General features: G+C 44.8%; 2 protein-coding genes across 4 annotated transcripts in view; one reads left to right on the top strand and one right to left on the bottom strand.

Moving 5' to 3' along the window:
* The window catches only part of Eif5b (eukaryotic translation initiation factor 5B), a 57335-nt gene extending 53871 nt beyond the window's left edge, over window positions 1-3464 (bottom strand). For both annotated transcript variants that reach the window (XM_055607260.1, XM_055607267.1), the window contains exon 1: window positions 3201-3464. In XM_055607260.1, the coding sequence (XP_055463235.1) occupies window positions 3201-3235 (35 nt within the window). In that variant the 5' untranslated portion in view covers window positions 3236-3464. The remainder of the gene's footprint in view (window positions 1-3200) is intronic.
* An 805-nt stretch (window positions 3465-4269) lies between these two features.
* On the top strand, window positions 4270-16790 carry Txndc9 (thioredoxin domain containing 9). Of its 2 annotated transcripts, none has more exons than XM_055607248.1 (5): window positions 4270-4375; window positions 5749-5957; window positions 7949-8067; window positions 11734-11988; window positions 14758-16790. In XM_055607248.1, the coding sequence occupies exons 2-5, from the start codon at window positions 5769-5771 to the stop codon at window positions 14873-14875; spliced, it is 681 nt and encodes a 226-aa protein (XP_055463223.1). In that variant the 5' UTR covers window positions 4270-4375; window positions 5749-5768; the 3' UTR covers window positions 14876-16790. The 2 variants fall into 2 exon arrangements, with proteins under 2 accessions (XP_055463223.1, XP_055463214.1); XM_055607239.1 differs by lacking the exon at window positions 4270-4375 and adding an exon at window positions 4546-4602.
* Window positions 16791-27121: the final 10331 nt, after the last annotated feature.

Genomic DNA, 27121 nt, shown 5'->3' with positions numbered 1-27121 from the left:
AACACACTGACTCCCAAACACTATTCGCTGACTTCCATGATAGACGATTTCCAGATAAATGGAAGAAATTTCTTTTTCTTTCCCTCTGTATTTGGGAGGGTGCTTTATAGGAGGCCTTGGGAAGAGATTGTTTCGATTCCATTAATTAACATAAAGATTCCTGTAAAGTGAAATATCTACAATACTTAGTTAATACCTTTAAACAGATTTGGGAAAAGAAAATAAGGAATAGTGAAGAAACAGATAATCTGGATCCTTGTTCCCCTTGCATGTAGTCAGAGAGAGAGCAGCCACTGTACTACACAGAAACAGCAGGCTACACTAAGCAGGCACTATAACATCCTCTACCAATATGCAAACCAGATGACAGTAAGGTTATAGGAATAAATGAAAATACTGCCTCATGTTTTGCTTCATCGGTGTATATGGAATCCTACACCTTCTGTCTCAGCTCATTTCTTCAGTCAACAATAACAAAAAAGAAACCAAAGAAACTTGCTACACACCTGATGGGAAAGCTCACTTGCAGAATTATAAAAGCCTAAACAGAATTCCAGGATTCTAAAACACATAAAACAGTCTAAATACCTCCACTACTGATATGACAGAACATACACCATTCATGTACAAATCAGATAAATAAACTAAATTGGAACCCAATGCTGAGTGGCTACAAAGTTAAAATAAGAGTTAAACATAGGGCCCTGAACAAGGACAACCAAGTAATCTATGTTCTTTGCAAGAATTAGAATGTGCCCACCACCTCCCTATCTTAGTACCTACCAAGCAGCTGCTTACTTCTCACCCACTTCTTCCTGGCAGAGCAAGCTGGCTTGATGGAGCCTGGGAAAAAAGGTCTCTAACCCAGGGCCCCTCGGGGAAGAATGTAAAATCAGATACATCTCATTTTATAAAAGAATGCTACTCCCAAAATGGGACATTTTCTTTTTAGACTTTCTTCCTAGTCTTCATTTCTGTCTTTAAAAATAAATAGAAATACCTTTTAAGATAAGAGTACCACTTAAATACACAATAAATAGATAGATAGATAGATAGATAGATAGATAGATAGATAGAGCGAGCAAGCAAGCAAATGCAAACTCACAAAGCAGTGGAACTCCCTTCCCCAACCTAATACCTCATATGAGATATCAGAGTTTTTGAAAGCCAGGCAATTTTAGTCATGAAGGCAAAGCACTGTCTTTTTTAGTACAGGCTGAAAGGCACCCAAGCACAGGCTGAAAGGCACCCAAGCGAAGAGCTGGTAAAGGCCGATGTGCAACTTGAACTTCACTCTGGGACAGGAGGAAATTAATGCTTGAAACTGCTCTGCTGTAATTTCCCTTCAATGAGCCAAAGTAAAGCAGAGAGAACAGAGAGAACAGGAGATCAGCTCCACTCTCTGTATACTAACAAATGAACCCAGTGACAACAGCTCTTCACACCACCTGTGGAAATCTCTATACAACAACCTTTACCACCTACTGACAAGCATTAGCATCTCCCCTCCCAAGAGTTAAAGAGCCTAGCAAGTAAGTAAACACTGGAAATTAAATAACAAATACATATTTTTAAATTCAAGCTTGGTATAATCCTGAACCAAACAAATAAACTGAAGAAAAAAATTCTTAGAACACACACCCACACCCACCCACCTAGGAACCCGTTTCTGTAATTCCAGAATTTAATGAAGGGAAATCTGGAGGTTCAAGGTAGCTCCCTTGGCCACAGAGAGCTTCAGGCCAGACTAAGCCATGTGAGACACTGTTCAATAACTTTAGAAAAGGCTATCAGGGAAAACAGGAAGGAGCTGGTAAGAAACTAGTCCCTATTCCTTAGTAAACTGTGGTTGTGTTCTGTTACATTTTCACGGGGCCCCAGCCCAAGTGTTTATCTTTCTGCTGATGAGGTTACAGACGAAAGGCCTCTTAGATTTGGTTCAGAGTATCCAACAAGTGGGTAATTTAGAACTGGCCACGTGATAATAACATTTGCAGACGCATAAAGGCGGTGTAAGGCATTAACAGATAATACAGAGAATGATTAATACAGAGTTGATAAAACTCAAATTTTCAGGGGAAAAAAATGTAACTCATGTATCCCAAAATCCTATCAAAGATTCAGAAACTTCTGCTTACCTCTTTCTTTTCCTGACTTGATTAACAGTAACTTTCTGGCAATTCTGAGAAGCTCCTGCCCCGGTCCTAGAGGGAGCTCGCTTCCCTGCTTTCCAGCTCCCTCTCTGCTCTGTCAGTCTTAACGCCAGTACTTAAATCTGTATTGAAACCTGTTCCTCACAAACTACACGAGAAGCCCAAATTCTATTTTCCAAGCCAGTTTCCGCTCTCCGACAGACTTAAAACCAAGATAAATAGGCTGGTCTTTTAATTCTACTCGTCAGCTAGCGAGTTCAACAAACTTAGCATTCCGACGTACAGTTAATAACCTTCACTTCAAAAGCACGTCTGTGTGAGCCACGACGACGGAGGGCCGGCCACGGGCTTGGTTTTGATTCCAGTCTACCTCCAGCGTTTTCAACTCAGCTGAATGGCTACTGCGCAAAGATGAAAAGGAACAGATGGTTGCTGACTCCCAGGAAGTAATCTCAACTGAAAGGGGTGAAAGAACTTAATCGAACGTGACACAGCCATGCTCCCCAAACCTCCGCCTAAGTAACTCGTAAACACACTTCCCTCCCCCGAAAAGGCTCTTGAAGAGGTCAGAAAGCCTGGTTTCTTCCCTCCTCCTTTCCTAAGGGAAGTGCTTAGGAAGCCAAGGAACGAGCGAAAAGACAGGCCGGAAGATGGAAAAGCCAGAACGCATGGAGTCTGGGCAACCGGCACTTTAAATAGCCCAGAAGTGTTTCCAAGTTGGCATACGGGAGGAGGAGGCGCTGGGCTACCTCTCCGCAACTCCGAGCGACTCCGAAGTTCCCGAGCAGCTCCGGAGGCGTCCTCGGGGCCGGAGGCAGCGAGGGAGCCGCTCCCGGTCGCCCCGCCCGAGCTCACAGGGCCCCGGCTCGCACCCACCCGGGCCGCAGGCCTGGGAGAGCAGCGCCCGAGCCCGGCCCCACGGCGGCCGGACGCCCGCACGACGGCCGGGCGCCCCCGGCCCCAAGGAGCGGACGACAGCCCGAGCCCCGGCCGCGGCGCCCCGGGCCCCGCGCGGCTGCCGGCGGACCCCCGAGCCCGGCTGCCTACCTGTCTTCGCTCTTGTTTTTCTGTTTCTTCCCCATCGCCCGTCAGCGGCGCTCGCGGGCCCGGGCCCTCGGCTCGCTGTCTCACAGACCCACCGCCCCCCGGCTGACTCCGGTGCCCGCTCGGCTCGGTCGCCCTCGCGCCGCCGCCGCCGCCGCCGCTCGCACCCGGCTCTCCACAGCCCCGCGCGCTGGGACAGGGCACATATGGTGTGAGCCCGCACTACGCAAGCGCATCGCCCGCCGCCTCGGCGTGGGGACGCAGGGCGCGGCTCATCGAGAGCGGCGCTGGCGGATAGAGCGTCTCCAGTTGCCCCGCCGGCCAGGTGGGAACCCGAGCGCCCCCTGGCCGCAAGCGACGCCGGGCGGCTCCCGGGTTCTAGAACCCCGGGGCCGACAATGAGGCGCCTCCGTTTCTCACGTCCGCGGCTGCCGGCGTTCGACGCAGCCCTGGGACCGACAACCCCCCCGGGCAGTGGCCTCAGCCGCAGCAAGTTCAGTGCGAGCGGCCTAGGAGGAGGAGGCTTCCGGAGTTCCGGAGGGACGGACACCGGGAGATAACTCATTAATTATCAGCTCTGTTTATTAAGGGGAAAGGACGCACGGGTACAGCAAGCCGAGCCCTGATAGGACTCCTCACATAAGCAAGTTCCAAAAATCCGTGGGTTTAAGAAAGTCGGGAAGGCAGGTACAGGAGCCGTGAATTTTTTCTCCATCTGCTTTTGGGCTATGTTATTGGTGTTGAGTTGTGAACAAATTGATAAGGCACACGTTAGACACTTTTAAACGCAAAGGAAGCGAAGCCTCTGTCTCGCTCAAGAGCAAGATCCTGCTCGGTTGAGTGTAGCTTTGCGAGCCCTGACCCGCAGCCCGTGCACAGGAAAAACTACAATTCCCAGCGTCCTCGGCGCCCATACCTCCCGCATCAGCCCGCTAGAAGCGTAGACTCGGAGCCCAGTAGTTCCGGGTGGCGGAGGAGAAGCGCACCCGCTTAGGCTTTCGTCATCCGCCACCGCCCCGTCTCACATTGTATCGCGAGAGCGCTGGAGCCAATGGAAAGGGGGAACTGACAGCTCGTTCCCCGCCCTCACAGCTGCTGCGAGACTGAAGCCTGCGCGAAGGTGGTCGCTGTTTCTGGTGTGCAGTTCCCTCTCTCCGTAGGCATCACCAGTAGTTCAGGTACGGCAAAGGAGTCAATGCGTTCCGGTGTTGAGTGAAGGGCAGATCACGCCTGCACCTCCGGCTGGGGCTGGCAGGGCGGGCGGCGGCTGGGCGGGAGGGCCCTTTCTGTGCGGCTGCAGGCTGCGGCGCATGCGCCCCAGGTCGTGGGCGCTCGCTTCCCCCACCCCCCGGAACTCCTCCACCGGTCCATTGAGCTCAGGGAGTGGCGGAGAATCTACTGACAGGTACCTGGGTGTCGGGTAGGAGTTTGTAGGGAATTAGGTAGGTGTCGGCCCCCCGTTGAGCTGGTTCGACCAATAGGAAGTTACAGGGTCCACTAAACTATATCCTTGCCCCCAGTCTAAAGGCAGTGACTACCGCCGCCTCACCCAGCGCTGCTCTTGTTAATCAAAGCCTGTGTTCTTGTGAAGCTCCGAATGTAACGTCCAAAGATGTCCTATGAAAACCCCCGGGATAAGCGCACCCTGTGCCCAGATAATGGCAGATTCCGAGGAGCTTGTCTCCGAGCTCCTTATCTGGCCACGTCTGGAGAGTCATAGTCTTATATATCTCATCCAGGGGGAGGGGTCGTGGAGATGCAGCTTCTTTTCAGTTGCATGGTGTTCTTGAACAGTTGGGGTTTGGAGAGTTGTTTAGGATTTCTGTAAAGATGGTATTACATAGTCCAGGCTAGCCCCTATAGCTCCTTGTGTATTCAAGGATGATCCCAAACTCCTGATCCTTATGCTTCTACCCTTGAGAACCCGTTACAGTCATGAGCCACCATGTGCGGGAGGATTGTTTGCAGCTGGGGGTGTCGGGATTGTCTGGCTTGCTTTAATTAAGCGAGGAGGCCCGCCCGTTTTTACAGCACCATTCTGTACCCTGATTTTGAGTCCTGAATTAAGTGTAGAAAGGAGATTGAACACAGTAGGCATGCAGGGCCTCATTTCTCTCTGCTTATGACCTTATGTCCTGTCTTCTGTTTAAATTTTCTGCCTTAAGTCCTTGAAGTGATGGACTGTAGCCTGGACTTGTAATGCTGTTCTTGTAGGGATAGTTCTGAGGACGAATGGAAATGAAACTCTTTAGGGCAGCATCTGGGAGAGGGGAGAAGGGGCTTTTACAGCTTTAAAGGGGCTTTAACCGAAAAGCAGGTTAGTACATTTAGGGACTCCCCTGGATCCTGGAACTATGGATAAGCTCTTTGATGGTTTATGTTTTTATTCTAGCTTTGACAAGTGTTAGGGCCTACATGCTGGGTTCTAAGGTCAACATGGTGTCAGTTGTGTTAAGGTCTCAGGCCATATTGCAGAGACCCCATCTTTAAAAAAAGCAACAACAAGCCCCCAAAGTGTGAACTTACTGCTTATTTTTTGTGAACCTCCCAGCACCTGGACCATTTAGAAAAATGGAAGGTAATGGCTCCATCGATATGTTCTCGGAAGTTCTGGAGAACCAGTTCCTGCAGGCTGCTAAGCTAGTGGAGAACCACTTGGACTCTGAAATTCAGAAGTTGGATCAGATCGGTGAAGATGAACTGGAAGTCCTCAAAGAAAAGAGACTGGCAGCACTCAGGAAAGCACAGCAGCAGAAACAAGTAACGTCTTGCGCCTGCTCTGAAACCGCTGTTCATGCTCCTGGCTACACTGTGCTCATTTTCCTCCTCACTTGCAGGATGCTCTGACCTCAAGTCCCTGTCACTGCTAAGTATTTGCCCGGAAATGAAGCAGTAGGGGAGCCTTAGGCAAGGTGTTGCATTTGATTGAGGTGTTGACATGTAAAGGAGAGATTAAACCTTTTCTCCCATACCAGGCTTAGTGTTCACAGGTCATAATTGAAGACATACCATGGTTCCATGTGAGAAGACATGGGGGGTTCTTTTTTGGTCTTCTGAGATATGGTTTCTTTATGTAATAACACTGGCTGTCCTGGACTCACTCTGTAGACCAGGCTGACCTCGAACTCAGAGATCCACCTGCCTCCACCTCCCAAGTGCTGGGATTAAAGGTGCACACGACTATTCCTGGGGCTTGTGTGCATTTTTGCTAGATTGTCTTATGCCTGTCTTTTTTTTTTTTGGTGGGGGGGCTATGGGGGGGAGGTGTCTCATCCTTTAGCTGCCTCCTCCTGCCTCAGAAATGCTAGAATCAAAGGCATGGCCACCACACCCAGTTCTGTCTTGCCAATTTCAGGAATACTCAGTGAGATGGTTGCTTTGTCACACCGAGTTACAAAAGAGAAAACAAATGCTCAGAAAGGCCCTTAAACCCAAGTTCAGTAAGGTGGAAAGGGCATTGAAAAGTCTGCCTGCCTTGTTCCTTTTTTTTTTTTTTTCCCCTAACCAGCTGCCTAAAAGGGAGAGTGAGCATATCTTCTAAGTGACGAGCTTTCTGCCACAAGGAAGGTGGAAGGGGCTGGAAGAGTTTCCCAGGCTTGGTTGACAAGGCCTTGCCTTGGCTTTGGAAGCTGAATTAAATGTGAGGTTTTCGAGTAGAATGCTCTTCCTTCTGAGGACCCTGCTCACTGTTGGCTAGTTTAGAAGTCTGCCTGTTTGATACTGTGACCAGAAGCAGATAGGCTCCTAAGCTTCTGAGCTACAGTAACTGTCCTCCAAAGCTGATGGCTTTATTTCCTGAGATGGATTGTTCTGTTCTCTGTTTAGTTTTTGCTCCCGATAGGACATTATTTCTTATTTTTGAGACTGTAATATAATTACATCATTTCTCCCTACCCTTTCTTCCCTCAAATCTTCATATATCCCCCCCTCTCTCTCTCAAGTTCATTTTCATTAATTTTTACATCCATATATGTATTTATATATACATACATATTTCTAAATATAACCTGTTCAGGCCGTATAATGTTACTTGTGTGTACATTTTACCAGTTGGTATGCTCTTCCCTGGAGAACACTGTCTTCCCCACTCTCGGCATTCCTTGGTTGCCTGTAAGAACATTATCTTTAAAGTGGACAACTGAGAGTGTGTGACTCTGGGAGAGCCGTTGCCTCGCCTGCTCTGATCCTGGTTCACTCCCTAGTATCACACAAATAAACGCAAGAACACTTTTGTAACCATCTGGACCCAACGATCCTGATTTTAGCAGTTTCAAGAGCTCACACATGAAAGTTAATGGGTGCTTTCATTTTACGTCTCACACACCTAAATTTTTACTGTGCGGCTTCCAGTAAAGCAAGCAAACTGCTGACACAGGACATTGCTCTACTCAACCCATGCTGTAAAGGCAGTTGCTGCTGCACACAGAACAGTTTTGCACTGACGGCCACTGGCATCGTAGCAAAGTTAACTGCTGAAAGACCTCCTTCTGCTCTGGTATAGAATGGATTCCTTACAAAATTATATAGTGGATGCCAGCTCGGTGGCACTCTGGGAGGCAGAGACAGGTGAATCTCAGAGTTCCAGGCCAGCCTGGTCTACAGAGCAAGTTCAGGACAGCCAAGGCTACACAGAGAAACCCTGTCTTGAAAAACAAAACAAACAAACAAAAAATGATACAGTGATACTTAAAATGCCATGTATCACTGAAAGACGTATCAGCTGGGTCATATTTCGCTTTTCTTGAACTTAGGAATGGCTTTCTAAAGGACATGGGGAGTACAGAGAAGTCGCCAGTGAGAGAGACTTCTTTCAAGAAGTCAAGGAGAGTGAAAAAGTGGTTTGCCATTTCTACAGAGACACCACATTCAGGTAAACGTGCTTCTGTGGCCTGCATCTCTGCTATCATGAGATAGATAGCCTAGAGATACACTACAGACCTACAACAATTGAAACTAAAAGGAACAAGTTGTTTCATGGTGTTGTAGTCACTTGTGTTTTCAGTAATGTAAAGATTAACTTAAAAGCCAACAACATGCAAATAAATAAGTCAGCCTTATTGAAAGTCAGTATTTCTATGTAAGTGGTTTACTGTTTTTCAACTGTGTTTTTACCATGTTACTCTAAGGACATCCTAAAGTAAATCCCCATAACTCTTACCAGAACAATAATTTGATTGCCTTCTCCATGTGCTGTGTTGTCAGGATACTGGGAATTGGAAGCCAGCAGCTTTCACAATTGTTATCCATTCAGTCTTTGTCCTCTTGGTAAGGAGACAGTGACTTGACCAAACCTTTTATCAGGACTGTGGTTGGAACTGCCAGGGTTGGCTAGAAGTAATTTCCCTTGAGGCAACCCAATCTGTAGATCTCAGTGCAATCCCCTAGAGACAGAAGTAGCACACCTCCTCCAGGTTATATTTTTTTGAAGGGGAGAGATAGAGATGCTACTGTTTTACTTTAGGCAACTGTTCTACAACTGATCGACAGCCTCAGCCCCTATGTCTTAAAACAGAGGACTCTGTGTGTGTGTGTATATATATATATGTGTGTGTGCGCGCCTTCAAAATGGATTAGTTGCCAACCTTTAAAAATTGACAATTTAAGAATTAGCCAGTTTTCAGAATTTTTAAAAATTAGAAAAGCTGATGATAATAACAGACCGAGAATCATAATAGCAATTTTCTGGTGCTGGCTTTCTTAGGTCCACATGCAGGGTAACTTGCCTGGTAACTCACTTGCCTGGGCCCTGCCTTCTCTCTACTGTAGCCTACCCGGCCCTTATCTTACCACTTCAGTCTTAACACCTTTCAGAGATAATGAAGCAAACACTGAGAAGTAGTAGAAAGGCTGAGGGACATTAAACCTCCCTTTCCTTATCCCACCCTGCCGCAGTTATGGGAAGGTGGTCCAGTGACACCAGCAAATAAGGCTGATGCTGTTTCACTTTCTCGTGGGTCCTTCTCTCCTAGCTGCTGAATTTTACAGAAGCAGAGCATTTGCCTTCACTGGTTCTAGGGCAGAAATGCTGGCACATACAGTGGAGGCCAAGTAAACATAAATGGAGGGGAAACGCTGAACAGCTGGAGTGCTCGCCTCCAGGCAGAACTTGGGGAAACCAAAATTCAAACCATTCCGTAAATTTTGCATACAGCTCTCAAAGTCCCTAGCACATAGTAAGCTGGACACATGCATGAGTGAACACTTTTCTGTTGGACATTAATAGTAGCCCTTTGAAGTCTGAGATATAATTCTCTTTCCTGTATGGAAAGATGATGTGACTCAGCTTCTTGGTTTTTAGATTTATTTATTCTGCTTTATGTATATAAATAAGTGCTTTGCCAGCATGTATGTCTGCAACATATGTGTGCCTGGTGCCCACAGAGATCAGAAGATGGAATCAGGTCCCCTGGAACTAGAATGGGGAATGCTTGTGAGCCACCATGTGGGTGTGCTGGCAGCTGAACCTGGGCTCTCTGCAAGAGCAGCCAGGCTCTTAACTGCTGAGCCACCTCTCCAGCCCTGCTTCTGGATTTTTCAGGGTGTTTTGTTTTGTTTTGTTTGTAGATGTTTCATTTGTTACTTGTTTTGTGGAAGTTTTTGTTTGTATGGTCTTTGGTGGCGGTGTTTTTGCAGTGTTAAGAGACTGAACCCATAGCTCCGTGCATGCTATTAAAGCAGGACTTTCTTTGGACTGCCAGCTTCAGAATGACATGAGGATTTTTATAAATTATGAGAGTTTGGCCTTAGCTTGGGCTTGTTCCCAGCTAGCTCTTATAACTTAAATTAACCCCTTTTAATTCATCTACATTCTGCCTAGTGGCTTCTTACCTCTCACTGTCTTAGTCGGGGCACCTGTTTCTTCCTCCGTGTCTGGCTGGCGAAGCTCCCAGGCCTCAGAATTTTTCCCAGAGTTTCTCTCTCTCAGAAGGCCTGTCTTCCCTTCTTGCCTCAGCTATTGGCTGTTCAGCTGTTTGTTAAACCAATCAGAAAGTGTGGAGGAAATGTTTACAAAGTATGATACAGCCAAGAGGATAGCAGTACTGAAGTCCGGCCTGTTCTCAACTCTTCTGGTATAGAACTCAGCATTTGAAAAATACAAAGACAACCTTTGCACCATACACAAAAAGATCACCCCAACATGCCACAATTTTTATTTTATTTGTTTAAGTCAGGGAGGGTCTTGCTGTATAGCTCTGGCTGGCTAGGAATTCATAGAGATTCGTCTGTTTCTGCCTCCTGAGTGCTGGAATTAAAGGTATAAACCACCAGCCTAGATTTTTAAAATGGGTTGAACACAAGCATTGTAGACTAAATCTGTAAATTGATCACTTTCTAGATGGAGGATCACCATTTTGAGGCCAGCCTGGGCTACTTAGTAAGCTCTTACCTCAACAACAAAGTATATTAATTGACAAATGGCATGATCATGGATTTAATTAAAATAGGTTCCTTCTGCAGTTGAAACATGGAGTAGATTTATGTACAGATTTCTTACGTACAGATTTGTTTTAAGCATCATTTAAACCCATTATTCTCTTTTTATTTATCTCTAAAAATCTTGTCTTGTTTCGCTGTCTTGGTTTTTTGAGATAGGGTCTCTGTGTAGTCCTGGAACTAACAGAGATCCACCTGCCTCTGCTTCCCGAGTGCTGGGGTTCAAGGCATGCACCACCCACCCGGTCTTATCCCTGAAATCTTATTATTTCACTCCCTAGCAAAAAAAACCCAGCCAGGAGAAAATTAGATGTCACGGTTATGGGAAGCTTACTGAGCACAGACCCAGCTGTAGAGCAACACCAGGTACTCAAGAATCACCTGTGTGCTCCTCCGCCCCAGAGAATTTGGACTTACCTGTATGTTTTAAAAGTCAACTGTTAGCAGGTCGTAGCATGTACACCTTTAATCCCAGCTCTCAGGCAGCGGAAGCTGGTGGATCTCTTGAGTTCAAGGCCAGCTTGGTCTAGAGTGAGTTCCAGGATAGCCAGTGCTGCAAAGAGGAATTTTGTCTCAAAAAACAAATCAGTAAATAAAAAAATCAGCTATAATGAACACCTGAGCTTAAAACCACTGATCCTAAAAGATTGGCAGTCTGTTTCAGAAACACTAGCAGCTTGGTTTCTTTAAAATAGATTTTAGTTTAAGGAAAATGTCATTTCTTCTTCAGTAGAAGGTTTAATAAAAATGACTACAGAGCTAAAAGTGCAGTTTATTGGGTTCAGTCGCTAGCACTGGGGCGTTGGAAGAGGTGGAGTCCCTATAATATAGCCCATTTCTTTAGAACCACACTAGGTATGTTTAACTGGTGAGCTTCAGAGTTACAGGATTCTCGGAGCTCCTGGTGACTCCAGTTTGTAATCCTAAATTGCAAGTGTGACACCAGCTGTATTATTGCCTCTTGTGAGTTCTGTCGGCCTCATTTATGTTATTTTTGTTTGTTTGTTTTTCTCATAAACTCATGGATGCAAACAAAAAACTGTAAAATGAGACACACTGTGATGCTTCCTTTAGCCTTTACTTTTCTGCTCTTAACCTACAGGTGTAAAATACTAGACAGACATTTGGCGATTCTGTCCAAAAAACATCTTGAAACCAAGTTTTTGAAGCTGAATGTGGAAAAGGCACCATTTCTCTGTGAGAGACTGCGGATCAAGGTCCTCCCCACGCTAGCACTCTTGAGAGATGGCAAGACACAAGATTATGTCGTTGGATTCACCGACCTAGGAAATACAGATGACTTCACTACAGAAACTTTAGAATGGAGACTTGGTTGTTCTGATGTTATCAACTACAGGTAACCTTTAGCAAAAAACACACAAAAATAGACTTATTTGCAACCATTCCTAGTTGGTAGTTTTAGATATTCTTGTTTATGTTTGTACCATTTAGTTTGTTTGTTTGTTTGTTTTCAAAACAGGGTTTCTCTGTGAGGTTCTGTCCTGGAATGCTCTCTCTAGACCAGGCTGTTCTTTAACTCAGACATCCACCTGCCTCTGCTTCCTAAGTGCTGGGATTGAAAGACTGTACTACCATGTCTGTTCGTTAGCGTTTATTTTATAAAAATAAGACCTGTTGGCTGAGGTGTGAACAGCTGAGGGGAAGCTCGTTTCCTGAGGCCTACAGCAGTGGCCTGACAGCAAAACCAAACTTACGGTTAAAGACTGAGGCTGAGAGGCAGCCTAGAGTTTTCAATGGAAGAAATGTTGCTAAGCCTCGTAATCCCAGCGCTAGACAGGCAGGCGGATCTATGTGAGTTGGAGGTCAGCCTGGTCTACAAAGCCACAGCTACACAAAGAAACTTTGTCTCAAAAAAAAGAAAGAAAGAAAAGAAAAGAAATGTTGCTGAAACTAATTTTGGAAGTCCAAAGTGACATTTCAGACTAGATTTCCTTTGGAAGAGGGAAGGGGAAGGGGTTTTGCTTTGTTTTGTTTTGGCTTGTTTGCTTGTTTTTTAATGTTGTTAGAGATTGAACCCAAAGCTCACACATGGTAGGCAAGTCCTCTGTCCCTAAGCCGTACCCTAAGCCTTACACCCCCAATTTATGACTGACAGCTAATTTTTGTGCTGAAATTAAAATTTCAAACACACTGCTACAGAGGGCATCCCACTTTCGTAATCGTGTGTTTGCAGTGCTGAGTTAGCCCAGGGCCTTCACACCACCTCACACCACAGTGTTCTGCAGCCCCAAAAGCCATGCTAAAACAGTGGGTGTTTATTGTAGACACTTATAAGTCGCATGCACGGTCTGTCTTGGAAAACAGTCTGAAATCCAGCTTCCATTTTTTTGTACATGACTTTTTCCCCTTCAAATTGAAAGCTACCACCTGTGCTCTGTGCATATTCTTGCTTAAATGAAAAAGGAAAGGAAAAGAAAGACAAAAAAAAAATTGTGCCTTTCAAATAGAAAAATCGCACCTTTTCTCTTACTTCCCTCTCTGAGTCTCTTCTAAACATAGATGAATCATTTCTGAACTATAGAAATCAATTTCTTTATTGTTTATATTAATATGAATTAACATTTATTCAACAAAATGTTACATTTTGAAATTACTTCAGACTTGTTTGTGTTTTGTTTTTTGAGACAGGGTCTCCCTCTACATCCAGTAGTGTTAATTCTCTTGCCTCAGCCTCCAAGTGCTGTGGTTATAGGTGGGATCCACCATGCCCAGCAAAATTTGAATTCAAATTTTGATTAAGTTGCAAACCAGCAAAAGAAATTCTTGCATAGTCTTTATCATATTGACGTTTTTTAAGCATACGTGCCAGATGCATACCCTGTACATTTTTTTCAGAAGCATTTGCATGTATTCCTTTCTTTCTGAATATGTGTTTCCTAACAATAAGGACATTTTATTGCAGACCCCCAAGTGCAGTTAGTAAAACAGCAGTGACGTATTTTATAGAGGCTGTTGAAATGTGCCACCAGCCTTCTGTTGTTCTCCATGTCTTAAAAATGTGTCCATTTAGTTACTGCCTTTAGCTTCTGTAACAGTTTCTAATTTTCAAGACTGGCAGTTTTGAAAAGCATAAGCTAGTTAATTTCTCAGGTGTTCAGTTTGAGTTGGTGTGTTTCTCAGCATCACACTCGGGTCTTGTGTCAAGGCTAGTTGTTCCACGTAGAAGTCAACCTGTCATTCTTTGTGCTGATGTCATCAGATGGTTTGTCTCTGGTTAGTGCTAAGGCACTAGGTTGAACACTGCTCTGTTGTGCCCTGTGGTAATTTGATAAGAAACTTTTGCATTGCTTGTACTTACTTGTCCATCTTGTGATTGGTCTGGACTGGGAATGATTTTGCTCTGTGGGTTATGGTCTATAAGACTCCATCATCCTCTGAACCCTTCCTTTATGACCCTGACAGGTGCCTTGGGAAGTTGTCCTGCACTCTCTCTAGAATTAGCTGTGCATCTAAGAAATTGTGCTTTCTTTCAGTGTGCTTTCTTTCTTCCTTTTTTCATTTATTTAATTTAGTTCCTGTTTGTTTAGGATAGGCTCCCACTGTAACCCATATGGTCCTCAAATTCACAGTCCTTCTTCAGTCTCCTGGCACCTGGGATTATAGGCATGTGCTCACCGTGCCTGCCTGGCAAGTGATGTTCCAAACCAATATCCTGGAGGCCAGGAAAGCTCCCTAGACACATACACAAAACTGTCTCATATCACTTATTTCTCTAGCATCATTGTTTTATACCAGTCCCAGGCAGATGATAGTGCATTCTGTGAGTTCTCCTAATTTGTGTAGAAATGTGAACTTGGGTGCCGCACAAGCAGAGTCACAGCAGGACCTCAGGAGCACAGTAGTGCTACCTGTCATTCATGTGAGCTCAGCACAGACATCCCAGACATTCTTTGCCCCAGCGTGCAGAGGGCCAAGGGGGTCCCATCTCCATCACCCTAAATGACATTTACAATAATGACCATCATCAAACTTCCATGTTAATGTAACATAGTTAGAGAAGGAGTGAAACTATTACCCATTGGTATTAATGCTTTTTACAGTCTAACATCCTGAGTATATTAAATCATAAATAATGAAATGCTCTTAAACTTTGTTTCACTTTTAGTGGAAATTTAATGGAGCCACCATTTCAGAGCCAAAAGAAATTCGGAACAAACTTCACAAAGCTGGAAAAGAAAACTATCCGAGGAAAGAAATATGATTCTGATTCTGACGACGATTAGAGCGTGCCGCACTCTGTAAACCATCTGTGTTTCTGTCTGTTTACCTCAGAGTTAAGTGTGTTTTCTAAATTCTCCTGATTTCGGCCTACTGGCCGTCTGATGCTCGTTTCCCAGTGTGTACACCGTCTCACCGTGTGAAGGACAGCCTCACTATTTTGTTTGTGCTCATCACATGTAACTTGAGAGTAACATATTTTAAATTTCCTGGAAAGGGTCTGGATTCTCTATTTTTCTGATTGATTTTATCATAAGGTCACACTTGTGTTTTTAATCTATTGTGTTAGAAATAGAAATTCAGCCAATTCTGTAGGACTTACCGAGTGCTGTTCTTACAGCAGGTTGGGTCACATTCACTGGTGTTCCTCATGCACTTGTCAGCGAATCCTCACTTCAGATACGGAGGGTGTTTCAGGAACTATTAAATTTGCCCATGTGTTCCGGGCACAGCATGTTGAACCTGCTGGTAGCAGCAGGAATCTCAGGATGTGCACACATTGCCTTATTTAAAGGATTCTCATTGCTTACGTGCTGAGACATGCATTAAAAAGCAATTAAACATTTTTTGAGTGGCAGCATAAGGAACACCATTGGCTGCTCAGTAAAACCATTTTAAGTGAAAACTTATGAAAAGTGTATGTCTGAAAACTATGGTACTTGGTAAGTGCATACAGCAAACAAAAACATTTTCAACAAAGTCCTGAGGTGAGGGCGTAGCTCAATGGTAGATCGTGTGCATGAACAAATTCTTAGGTTTTATGCCCAGAGAGGAGAAAGCCCTGGTTGAGTGAGTGTAGCAATAGCTAGCGATACGGCACAGTGTAGAAAGGCGCTTGCCACGAACTTGAGGACCTGAGTGTAAACTCCAGGACTCACATGGGGGAAAGTGAAACGATTCACCAGAAATACAAGTGAGTTAAACTAACAGTGACTTGGGGCTTGAAAACATCTAAAACAGGGAAGAAGGGGAAGTATAGAACAGAGGGGCTGGGGAGAAGTCTCGGCAGGTGAGAGCGCTGGGGTTCGAGTCCTAGCATCCACAGGCTGATTCACAGCCAACACCAGCTCCAGTTCTGGGGGCTCGGATGCCATCTCCTGACCCCCAAGGGCACCAGGCTCACATGTGCATGTACATACATGCAGATGAAACATGCATAGGTCAAGTGAGGTGAGCTCTGTACCAATAAATTTATTAAAATGGACAAATTCCTAGTAAGACCAACTGCAGAAATACCTAAGAAATAAAAAGTTTGAGCAGGGGTCTGGAGAGGTGCTCGGGGGTTGAGAGCAGAGGACCCAAGTTCAGCTCCTTGCACGCATGTCAGCTGGTAGCTCACAGCACCTGTAGCTTAAGCTCCAGGGGCTCAGGTGCTTTCTTCTGGCCTCGGCAGGCACTTGCACATGAGTGCAAACATAGACGCGCATGCATACAGGGGTGGTCTCCTGTGCACTGTGCAAAGGTTGTCTTTGTGCTCAGACACTGATCTCTGCGGGCAGAGTTGAGACAAGGCCAGAGGTGGGTATTTTCATGATGCGTCACCTGTCTCAGTGTTCTGTGAGCATCTTCTCCTTCACCTTCTGCCTGGTTTTAGTAAAGAGCTGAATAGCCTGTAGCGAGCGGGCAGGGCAGGATAGGTGGGGCTTCTGGGCAGAGATGAGAATTCTGGGAAAGAGTCAGGGGGTCAGTGGATTTGCCAGCCAGACTAGGAGGAGGATACTGATGCTGGGACAACGGAGAGGTAACGAGCCACATGGCAGAACTTAAATTAGTATAAATGGGTTAATTTAAGTTATATGAGCTAGTTGGGAACAAGCTAAGGCCAAGCTTTCATATATAAATAATAAAGTTTCCGTGTAATTACTTGGGCAGCTTTCGTGTCAAGACAGTCTGGCAATAATACATAAAGGAAAATCTTTTCTTTTATCTCATTTATTTTACTCACTTTACATCCTTGTATCCCCTTCCCTCCTCCCCTCCCAGTCCTCCCCCCTCCCCAGGAAATCTTTTTTTTTAATCAGTGCACTTCATCCTCTAGCTACACTCAAGAAACAGGTGGGAACAATTACCTTGACAAAGCTGACCTAAAGCAAAGTCAGGCGAGACTAAGGAAAGCAGAGTGTATTCTAAAGAGAGATGGGAAATGATTTCGAAATCCACAAAGGGAATATGAAGACATGCAGAAACAGTCTAGTGATATGCAGAAAGGCCAAGCCAAGCACGTGGGTGACACAGTGGTGAGGCCTTAGGTCAGGTAAGCGGGCAGGCCTGCATTTGCAGAAGCCCACAACTCTCAGACCCAGTTGTGGGCTTTGAAGAGACTGATCCCTCCAGCAGGTGAGTCTGCAGTAGAGAGAAGTCCCATTTGTGCTGCTGTGTGGTCCACATTGGGAGGGCACCAAGCCACGCTGGGAGCCTGAGAGGGGAACCAGCACACAGCCGTGAGCCCAAGGTTAGTCTGCCACGGCTCCACAACAGGCAACCTGGGGGTGATTGTGGAGAGTGGGAGAGCTACATGCTGACAACTAACAGTGCAAGAGACAAAAGCTAAGGCACTGCAGTGCACAGGAAGAAAAGCCCTGCCCTGGTTGTTGGTCACGTCAACAGAACAGATGTGGAGCCTTGCCAGAGGCCAGCAGGTGCACCAGCCACTGACCCTGTCCAGGGCGCAGAACTGCTGCAGAGCCTGCAGCCCCCATAGCCGCTTCCATCCTTCCAGCCAGCCGAGCAAAAGTCCAGAGAGACACTGGTGTCTTGGTTGCTGTCACACTCCCTTGGGAGGCCTCACCATGGCCAGGATATCAGCCATGTCTGAGGATAGGATCTAGGAGTGGAAACACTGAGAGACTGTCCCGCCCAGTGGCTGCAGCGCTTAAGTGTGGCCAGTAGAGGGCCCTTCCACACAGGGAAGGGATGCTCCTGAAGGTCCTGTGGACATCCAATGCTTGCCCAACAGGGTTTAACCATAGAAGAGCCCTGGGGTTCCACAGCCCTCACCCCAACACGTGCTCGTCAGGCTCCAGTTCTCGGGCCCTGAAACTCTCCTGACTCGTCGTCCTTTCTTTGACTTCCTGGCCTTGCCTTATATTTACATTTTGCCCAACTCAACAATCCTTTTACTTTATCCTAGGTTTTTTGTTTGTTTTCGTTTTGTTTTGTTTTTAGCTCATCATAGAACCATCTTTTTTTCTTCATCTTTTTTATATTAATTACAGTTTATTCACTTTGTATCCCAGCTGTAGCCCCCCTCCCTCATTCCTTCCCAACCCCACCTTCCCTCTTATCCTACCATGCCCCTCCCCAAGTCCACTGATAGGGGAGTTCCTCCTCCCCTTCCATCTGACCCTGTCTTATCAGGTCTCATCAGGACTGGCTGCATTGTCCTCCTCTGTGACCTGGCAAGGTTGCTCCCCACCCCCCACCTCAGGGGGAGGTGGTCAAAGAGCCAGCCCCTGAGTTCATGTCAGAGATGGTCCCTGTTCCTATTATTGGGGAACCCTCTTGGACACTGAGCTGCCATGGGCTACTTCTGTACAGGGGTTCTAAGTTATCTCCATGAATGGTTGTTTGGTGAACTCCCTCTCAACATTTAGCTAATTTTGTTTTTTACTTCATCATAATTGGAAAACTTGGTATTTTTATTTTATTTTTATTAATGGTTTTTTCTCTTTTTACCTTCCACAACATTTTTCTCTGTTACTCTTCTTCTGCTTTTCATGCATTTAATCTTACTTACCTGTTTTCCTATCTCCCCTGCCTTCTTCTCTCAACTCCTTCATCTGCTCTTACTACATTTACCCTAAATAATTTAACCTAATGACATTCTATATTACTTGTTGCCATTCTCTGTTTAATGGACACATGTCATATATTAGTGGACTTTAATCTTGTTTAGGTGTATCTGTAATTGGTTCTGTTGCTGTTATACTAGTTTGCTTTCTCCACACTGGGTGGTACTAGGGATTGAACCCCAAGGGTGGGTTGCTTTCTAAGGTAAAACCAGAAGAGGGAACCAAACCAAAGATGTGCCAATTTTATCACAGAAGCACCAGAAATATGAAAAAGCAAAGCAACATGATTACCACCAGAACTGTAACTTTGTGTTGTTCTGGAAAAGTGAAAGGTTTATGCCATCGGAAAGGGAACTAGAGTAGAATGTCAACAGCTCTGCACTGCTGAGTCTGCGTGCACAGACGCTTGCCACAGCACACGTGTAGAGGTCAGAGGTCCTTCCACTTGAATACTGTGGGTCGAACTCGGGTCATCAGCGTTGGCCCCATGGGTCAGGGTACTTGCTGCTGGGCCTGACAAGCTGAGTTTGATCCCCAGAACTCATGTAAATGTCAGGCACAGCAACACTGGATCAGGAGTCCCAATGAACCTGGAGAGTGAGAGGCAGAGTGGGGATTCGTCCAGAGCTTGTGGTCCAGCCAGCCTGTGCACACTGGTGAGAAACCCTTCCTCAAACAAGGCGGAAAGGGAAGGGTCAAAACCCAAAGCTCGTTTCCCTCTGACCTCCACACAAGCTGGCCTATGCAGCCACATCTGTAAACAAGAACGTACACACACAAAGGTTCCTTAACCCTCAAGGCCAAGGGAGGGGAGGGGGAAAGTGGGTAAGGACACAACAATAAAAGAAACTGTAGGTCAGTTTCCTTGATTGATTCCTTGAACATAGAAAAATCCTCCATACAATATGTGCAAAATCATGTTCAAGAGTGTATTAAGATCGAATACCATTACTGTTGGTTTCGACACAGGGATGAGAAGTTGTTTAAACATTAAAAAAAAAAAAATCAGTAAATGTTATACCTCATGGGCCCGAAGAGATGGCTCAGTGGTTAAGAGCGGCTAAGAGCTTACAGCTCTTGCGGAGGCCTCTGCCCCAGCTCTCAGGACCCAAGGACCCACTTCCGGGAGCTCACAGCAGCCACCTAGGACTCTACTGCCAGGGGATGTGGCGCCATCTAGAACTCTAAGGGCACTTGATGCATGCAGTGCACATAAATGCACACGGCCTCACACACGAGGGATGAAAAATTAAAAATTGCTACCCCACCCATAAACAGACTAAAGACAAGAGTCACGCAATCGTCTCCACAAATTCAGGAAAGGCCTTTGACAAAGTTCAGCATCCCTGATAAACACTCCAAAGAAGCTAGGAACCGAAGAAACATAACATAAAAGTGACATGTGACAGACATAGCCAACGATACACTAAAAGGGGGGAAATGAAGCATTTTAGCTAAAGCAATAAGACAAGGGAAAGAAAAGGGAGACAAATAGAAAAGGAAGGAGTTGACTCTGAAGACAGGCTATGGATCTGATGCTGAAGAGACCATGAAACTCTTAGAACTAAGTAAAAAGGAATAAAACCAAATATGAACCCAGCAACTCTTTGATCAGATAAAAACATGCTGAGAATGAAATCAGTGTAAAACTCTATTCTTAAAATCTTCCCCAAAGAGATAGGAGAAAAATAAACCAAAGTGGTAAAAGATCTCTACAATAAAACATTAAGACACTGAAAAAGGGCATGAAGATCTGAGCAGATAGAAGACTCTCTCGTGCTCATGGATTGGCAGAATTAATATTGCAAAAAAAAAAGGATATTACAATCCACATCAAGACTATAATTGTGTTCTTACAAAGGAAAAAAATGTAACACATGAAAACACAAAAGGGCCCAAACATCCAAAGCAATTCGAAGCAGAAAGACCTGTATGTACTACAGGCATCACTGCTGAATTAAGTGATGCTACAGAGGCGCTGTGGTTAACACAGCGTGGGCTAGCACAAAAGCCGTTGGAGACCAGTAGAATAGAATGTAAGGCCCAGAAGTAAAAACAATGGCAAAAGTAAACATTGGGGAAAGACTCTTAACAGATGGTGCAGGAAAACCATACCTGTAGAAGAAAGACTAGATTCCTATCTTCCACTATTCACAAAATCAATTCAAAATTAATTAAAGACGTTAAGATAAAACCTGAAGCTGAAAACACTATAGGGAAAGAAATTAGGGAAACACTTCAAGCTGTAGGTATTGCCATGGATTCTCTGGAAAAGACACATAAGGAAATAATCTCAGACACAGAGAAATGAGATTAGAAGAAATTAGTTTCTGCACAGCAAAGAAAATGATTGTTACAAGAAAGAAGAGGCAGCCTACAGAATGAGAACATAGTTGCCAGCTCAGCTACATCACTTAAGGGAAATGCAGAGAACATAGCCACAAAAAGACAAAAAATAAAAAATAAATCATCCAAGCAAAAAGCCGGCTCATGACCTGAACCAATAATTCTTTTTTGTTGTTGTTGTTTTCCATTTTTTAATTTTTTTCACACACACAATACTTTAATAAAAACATAAAAATATTACACTTTTCCAATTAAGATGATGCAGTACTGGCCATACTAATAGAGATGTATCAAAGAAATAGCATTGAAAATAAAACTAAAATACATATTATGATCCATTGCTTGCTCATAAGGCTCTGAGGACAATTAAATAAAAAAAAAAACTGTTGTAAACAAATAGTGTCAGGAGAACTGTATATCCACATTCAAAATAATGGATTTGGAACCTTATTATACAATACAAAACAACTCAAAGTGAATCAAATATCTACTAAATTAAATCTCTCAAAAGAATCAAGCCTCATTATTCATTGCCTTTGGAAAGATACTGAAAGTATAATAAAGAAAATTGAGCAGATAAATGAGAACTAATCAAAGTTAAACATGATTCTGTTTTTTTTTTTTTTTTTTTTTTACACATGAAGAAATTGAGTTTTTTTTTTTGTTTTTTTTTTTTTCTTTTTAGTTGCAATTTGTTAACTCTGTGTCCCAGCTATATCCCGCTCCCTCATTCCCTCCTCCTCCCCAACTCCCTTCCTGGTCTCCTCCCTGCCCCTTTCCAAGTCCACTGATAGGGGAGGACCTCCTCCCTTTCATTTGACCCTGTTTTATCAGGTATCTTCAAGGCTGGCTGCAAAGTTCTCCTCTGTGGCCTAACAGGACTGCTCCTCCCTTGGGGGTGGGGGGAAGAGGACAAAGAGCCTGCCCTTGAGATCCTGTTAGAAATAGTCCTTGTTCCCCTTGCTTTGGAAAACTACTTGGTTACTGAGCTACCACGGGCCACATCCGAGCAGAAGTTCTATGTTATATCCATAGATGGTCCTTGGTTGAGTGTCAGTCTCAGAAAAGGCCCTGTGCCCGGATATATTTGGTACTTGTAGAGCTCCTATCCTTTCCATATCATCCTAACTCCCCTTCTTTCATATGATTCCCTGCAATAATTCTTATAAGGATACATACAAATGGCCACACATTTTTTTTTTAATCTTCAACTTCTTTATCAGAAAATGCACACTAAAACTAGTTAAATATTGCTTCATCGTAGCCAAAATGGCCATCATTAAGAATTGTTTTTAAGGGTAGAGGAATTTTTGATAGTCACCCGTGCAAACATTAAAATAGCAATCATTTGATTTTAAATCATCAACATGTTCAAAACGCTGGTGAAATTTATTTAAAGTGTGGGTGGTAAAAACTGATCAGAACCCACATTTATGTATAAAGCCATATTTGTAACTTGCCAGACGTTTGAATATGCTGCAGAAACTACGGTTATTTCTGAGCTGTTGCTTTTCCTGCCGGTTTCCAACCAGCCAAGACCATGCTAAGAAGCATCTTTATAGACGGGTGCTAACTGATATAGGGTCATTTGGTTTGTACTAGATAGGGTGGCAACAGTGAAGCCATATGTTCCTGTCTGAGTTTAAAACAATTTCAAACGATCATTTACTATTTTGCTTTACTTTGAAGAACATAAACTTACTCCAGTTATACCACCAATAAAGTTTTTTTAATTACATTTTTATTTTTTAGATTAATTACAGTTTATTTCCTTTGTATCCCAGCTGTAGCCCCCTCCCTCATTCCCTCCCAATCCCACCCTACCTCCCCCCCTCATCTCCCTCCTGCCCCTCTCTAAGTCCTCTGATTGGGGAGGTCCTCCTCCCCTTCCATATGATCCTAGCTTATTAGGTCTCTTCAGGACTGGCTGCAATGTCCACCTCTGTGGCCTAGGAAGTCTGCTTCTCCATTGAGAGGTGGGGGGAGGTCAAAGAGTAGGCATTGAGTTCATGTCAGAAACAGTTCCTGTTCCCCTAACTAGGGAACCCACTTGGATACTGAGCTGCAATGGGCTACATCTGAGCAGGGGTTCTAGGTTATCTCCATTCATGATCCTTGGTTGGAGAAACAGAGTCAGAAAAGACCCCTCGGCCCAGATAATTTGGTCCTTGTGGAGTTCCTGTCCTCTCCAGGTCATATTAACTCCCCCTTATGAAAACTCTTCCATATGAAAATATGATTCTCTGCACTCTGTCCAAGGTTTGGTTATGAGTCTCAGTATCTGCTTTGATATACTGCGAGGTAGAGTCTTTCAGGGGCCCTCTGTGGTAGGCTCCTGTCCTGTTCCCTGTTTTCTCCTATTTCCAATGTCCATCCCATTTGTCTTTCTAAGTGAAGATTACCCTGGGTCCTCTTTCTTGCTCATCTTCTTTAGGTGTACAGATTTTAGTATGTTTATCCTCTCTTATAGGTCTGGTATCCACTTGTGAGTATATACCATGTGTGTCTTTCTGCTTCTGGGATACCTCAATAAAGGGGTATTATTTGGGGTTATAAAAAATTGTTTTTATTTTAAAAATTAAGATTAGCACCAGGCTTGGTGGCACATGCCTTTAATCCCAGCAGAGGCAGGTGGATCTCTGAGTTCAAGACCAGCCTGGTCTAAAAGAGTCTAGGACAGCCAAGGTTATGCAGAGTAATGCTGTCTCAAAAATATATATATGAAATATAGCAGAAGAGGTTGATACAATAGAAAGAAATTAAGGGACTCTTATAAAAAGAAAAATAAGTATTAAATATAGGGCCAAGGAAAAAAGATCATTATAAACATTACATGAATCACCAAAGACGAAAACCGAAGTAGAACAAATACCAAAATGGTAATTCAATGAAATGTTTGCTGAGATACGCTTAAAGCTTCATAGCAGAAAGTTTCATAGCAGAAACGCATCCCTGTGTATGTGGTGAAACTGAAAAGAAAACGGGATCCTGAGTGGGTGACCCAGACCCGAGAAACATGCAGTGTGTATACTCACCTATAAGCTGACGTTAGCTGTACAGCACAGGAGGACCACAATACAGTCCACAGGCCCAAAGAAGCTGAGTAACAAGGAAGACCCTAGGGAGGATGCTTAATTCTCATGAAGAAGGGCAAAAAGAACAGACATCGGACGTGGCTGAAGAGAGGGGCCAGGGCAGGAGACTTCCACAGATGTCCTCTGGAAAACTCCACCCGGGAGAAGACCGAAGCAGACGCTCACAGCCAAACTTCGGGCAGAGCGAAGGGAGTCTTGTGGAAGAAAGGGGGAATAGAAGGAGCCAGAGAGAACAAGAGCTCCACAAGAAGGTCAGCAAAGCTGGGCCCAGGGGACCTGCAGACACCGAGGCAGCATCCAAGGACCGTGCATGGAGACCCAGGCCACCTGCTCAGGTGTAACTCCTAGACAGCTAGTCTCCATGTGAATTCCCTAGTAAGTGGAGCAGGGGCTGTCTCTGACATGAACTCTGTTGCCTGTTCTTTGGTCACTTCCCTGGCTGGCCAGGGCAGCCTTGCCAGGCCACAGAGGAAGAGGATGCAGGCGGTCCTGATGAGACTTGATAGGCTAGGGTCAGATGGTGGGGGAGGAGGGCTCCCCCTTCTGAGGAGTAGGGGACAGGGATAGGGGGAAAGGAGAGAGGGTGGGACTGGGAGGAGATGAGGGAGGGGGCTATGATTGGGATGTAGAATGAATTTTTAAAAGGTGGAGGGGGGAGAAAAGCCAAACTTAGAAGTATTCTTCCAAATCTATTACCAGAAAGAAAGAAAGAAAGAAAGAAAGAAAGAAAGAAAGAAAGAAAGAAAGAAAGAAAGAAAGATGAAAGAAAGAAAAATAAGAGTAAAAAGAGGGGAAGTAGATTTTGAAGTGTCAGATTATTCTAAGGGGAAGAAATTGCATTGGCATGGAAATTTTATACATCACACACTATTCCAAAAGACAGTAGCATGCTATATATAATATACCGAAATCATTATGAATCCATGATTTACTATTCGGACAAATGACCTTCATGCCAAAACCCTAGAGCCGGGAGTGTGTCCCACGGCAGAGCACGTACACGAGGCGCCGGGATCAGCCCCAGGACTGCCCTTCGCTCCCACGCAAGCAGTTAAGAGCTGAATGTGCAAGGCTTTTGTACGCTTGTGTTACTCTTTTTTTCGGGACACGGTCGCTTGCACCTCCGACTACCCTTCAACTCACAGTGTCGCCAACCTTGCAATGTTTGTCCTCGTGTCTCTAATCTCCTAGTGCTGGGGTTACAGGTGGCCACGGCTATCTCTGGGTCAAATGTATCATATTAGGAGATATTTTAATAATCTACTTAATAGTAAGTTCAGATAGCCAGGACATAACTAGAAAAATATCAATATAATGGAGTCAGTTAATATATTCACATATGAGACTAAGATTGATGGTCCTGACCAGAAAAAGTAGATGTGAAGACCCATTCCCAAGTCCCCTGAAATACTGACAATTCAAATAAAACTGCCAAAATCAATATTGTCATACCAACCCAACTGTCCACCAATGGATGGATAAACAACTTGTGATGTTTAACAGGCTGTTACTGAACCAATTTTTAAAAATGAAATACAATTCATGCTCTGTGCTGGTTAGATTTTTATCACCTTAATACACAGTGGAATGATCTGAGAAGGAGGAGCCTCGACTGAGAAAAATGCCTCCATCAGATTGGTCTATATGGAAGTTTGTGGGGCGTTTTCTCCGTTCACGATCGACATCCGAGGGCCTAGTGCATTGTTGACAGCACCACCTCTGGCCCGGGGGTCCTGGGCTATGTAAGAAAGCAGGCTGAGTGAGCTGTGGATAGTCAGGAAGCAGCACCCCTTCGTGGTGTCTGCTTCAGTTCCTGTCTCCAAGCTTCTTCCTTAAGCTCCCGCCCTGACTTGCCTTCATGACAGACTGTACACTGTATGATGGATAAACTAAACCCTCTCATTAGCAAACTGGTTTCGGCCATGGTACTTATCAGAGCAACAGAAAGCAGACTAAGATGAGCTATGAACCAGTGAACCCCAAAGCCACCATTCTATGGGAAAGTAGACGGACATAGATTACAGCCAGTAGGATCTACAGAGACTATGCAGAAGAGAGATTTACAGAGAAACGGGAGCAGCAGCAGAGGCAGTGCAGAGGGCTGGGAAGAGCAGGTTGGGGTTATGGGTTTCCTCTTTGGAGTGAAGAAAATGTCATGGAAGTGGGTAAGGCTGCTGTTTGCACTACACTGAGAGAGTACTCAGTGCTATGGAACCGTTCCCTTGAAAACAGTTTCACGCCATGAGAACCTTGGTTTAAAAGAAAGAAGGAAAACTAGTTAGAAAGATGTTGAGTTCTTGCTGCTGGGACCTGGCCACCGAGCTGCACAGCCCTACGCCTTGCAGAGATCAAGCAGCTCCATGTGGAAGCCCCTGTGGACAGGAACCAACTTGGCCACCTACTTTGGCTTATCTGCAACCTGTCAGAGGTATGAGTTTTGAGAGATTTCAGAAGTGGATTCTTCAGTCTGGGTGAAAATGCCTGAGCCAACAACTTATTAATCAAAAGCAGCCACTGACAGCCAGGGCTGGGCAGAAGAAAGGTAGGTGCAGGTAAGGTTCCTTGGTTTGGGGACTCAAGATGAGCAGGAGGAGAAGGAAGAGGAGAACAGGTATGGAGAGGAGACAGGAGGTCTCCATGGGGTAACCAGGAGCAGCTTGCTCTGCGGGCTGGCCTGAGAGAGAAGCAGCTCACGAGGAACATGTGCAAGTATTTGGGATTTTGGATGGGAAGCTGACAAGAAAGCTTAGAGGGTTGAGATCTGCCCGGCTCTAGCACTTTAAGGCTTACTACAAACCTAACAGATCTCTGTGTCTTTTATTTGGGAAAGAGCTGGTTTATGATAATAAACCATAACAATTCCCTGTATTAATATACACAGAATAATTCATTCATTCTACACTGTTGCTTGTGAACTGTATCACAAGGCTCATTCACCACCTGTTGTAAGGTGAAGCTTCTCCACTATGGACCTCTTTTGCTTATTTAGAAACTGCTATGTCAGTTTAATTGTCAGAAA

This window comes from Psammomys obesus, unplaced genomic scaffold (assembly GCF_907164565.1).
Source record: "Psammomys obesus unplaced genomic scaffold, mPsaObe1.curated_primary_1811, whole genome shotgun sequence".
NCBI lineage: Eukaryota > Metazoa > Chordata > Mammalia > Rodentia > Muridae > Psammomys > Psammomys obesus.
Note: the sequence above shows the minus strand (reverse complement) of the source record. Positions and strands in the feature narration are given on the sequence as shown.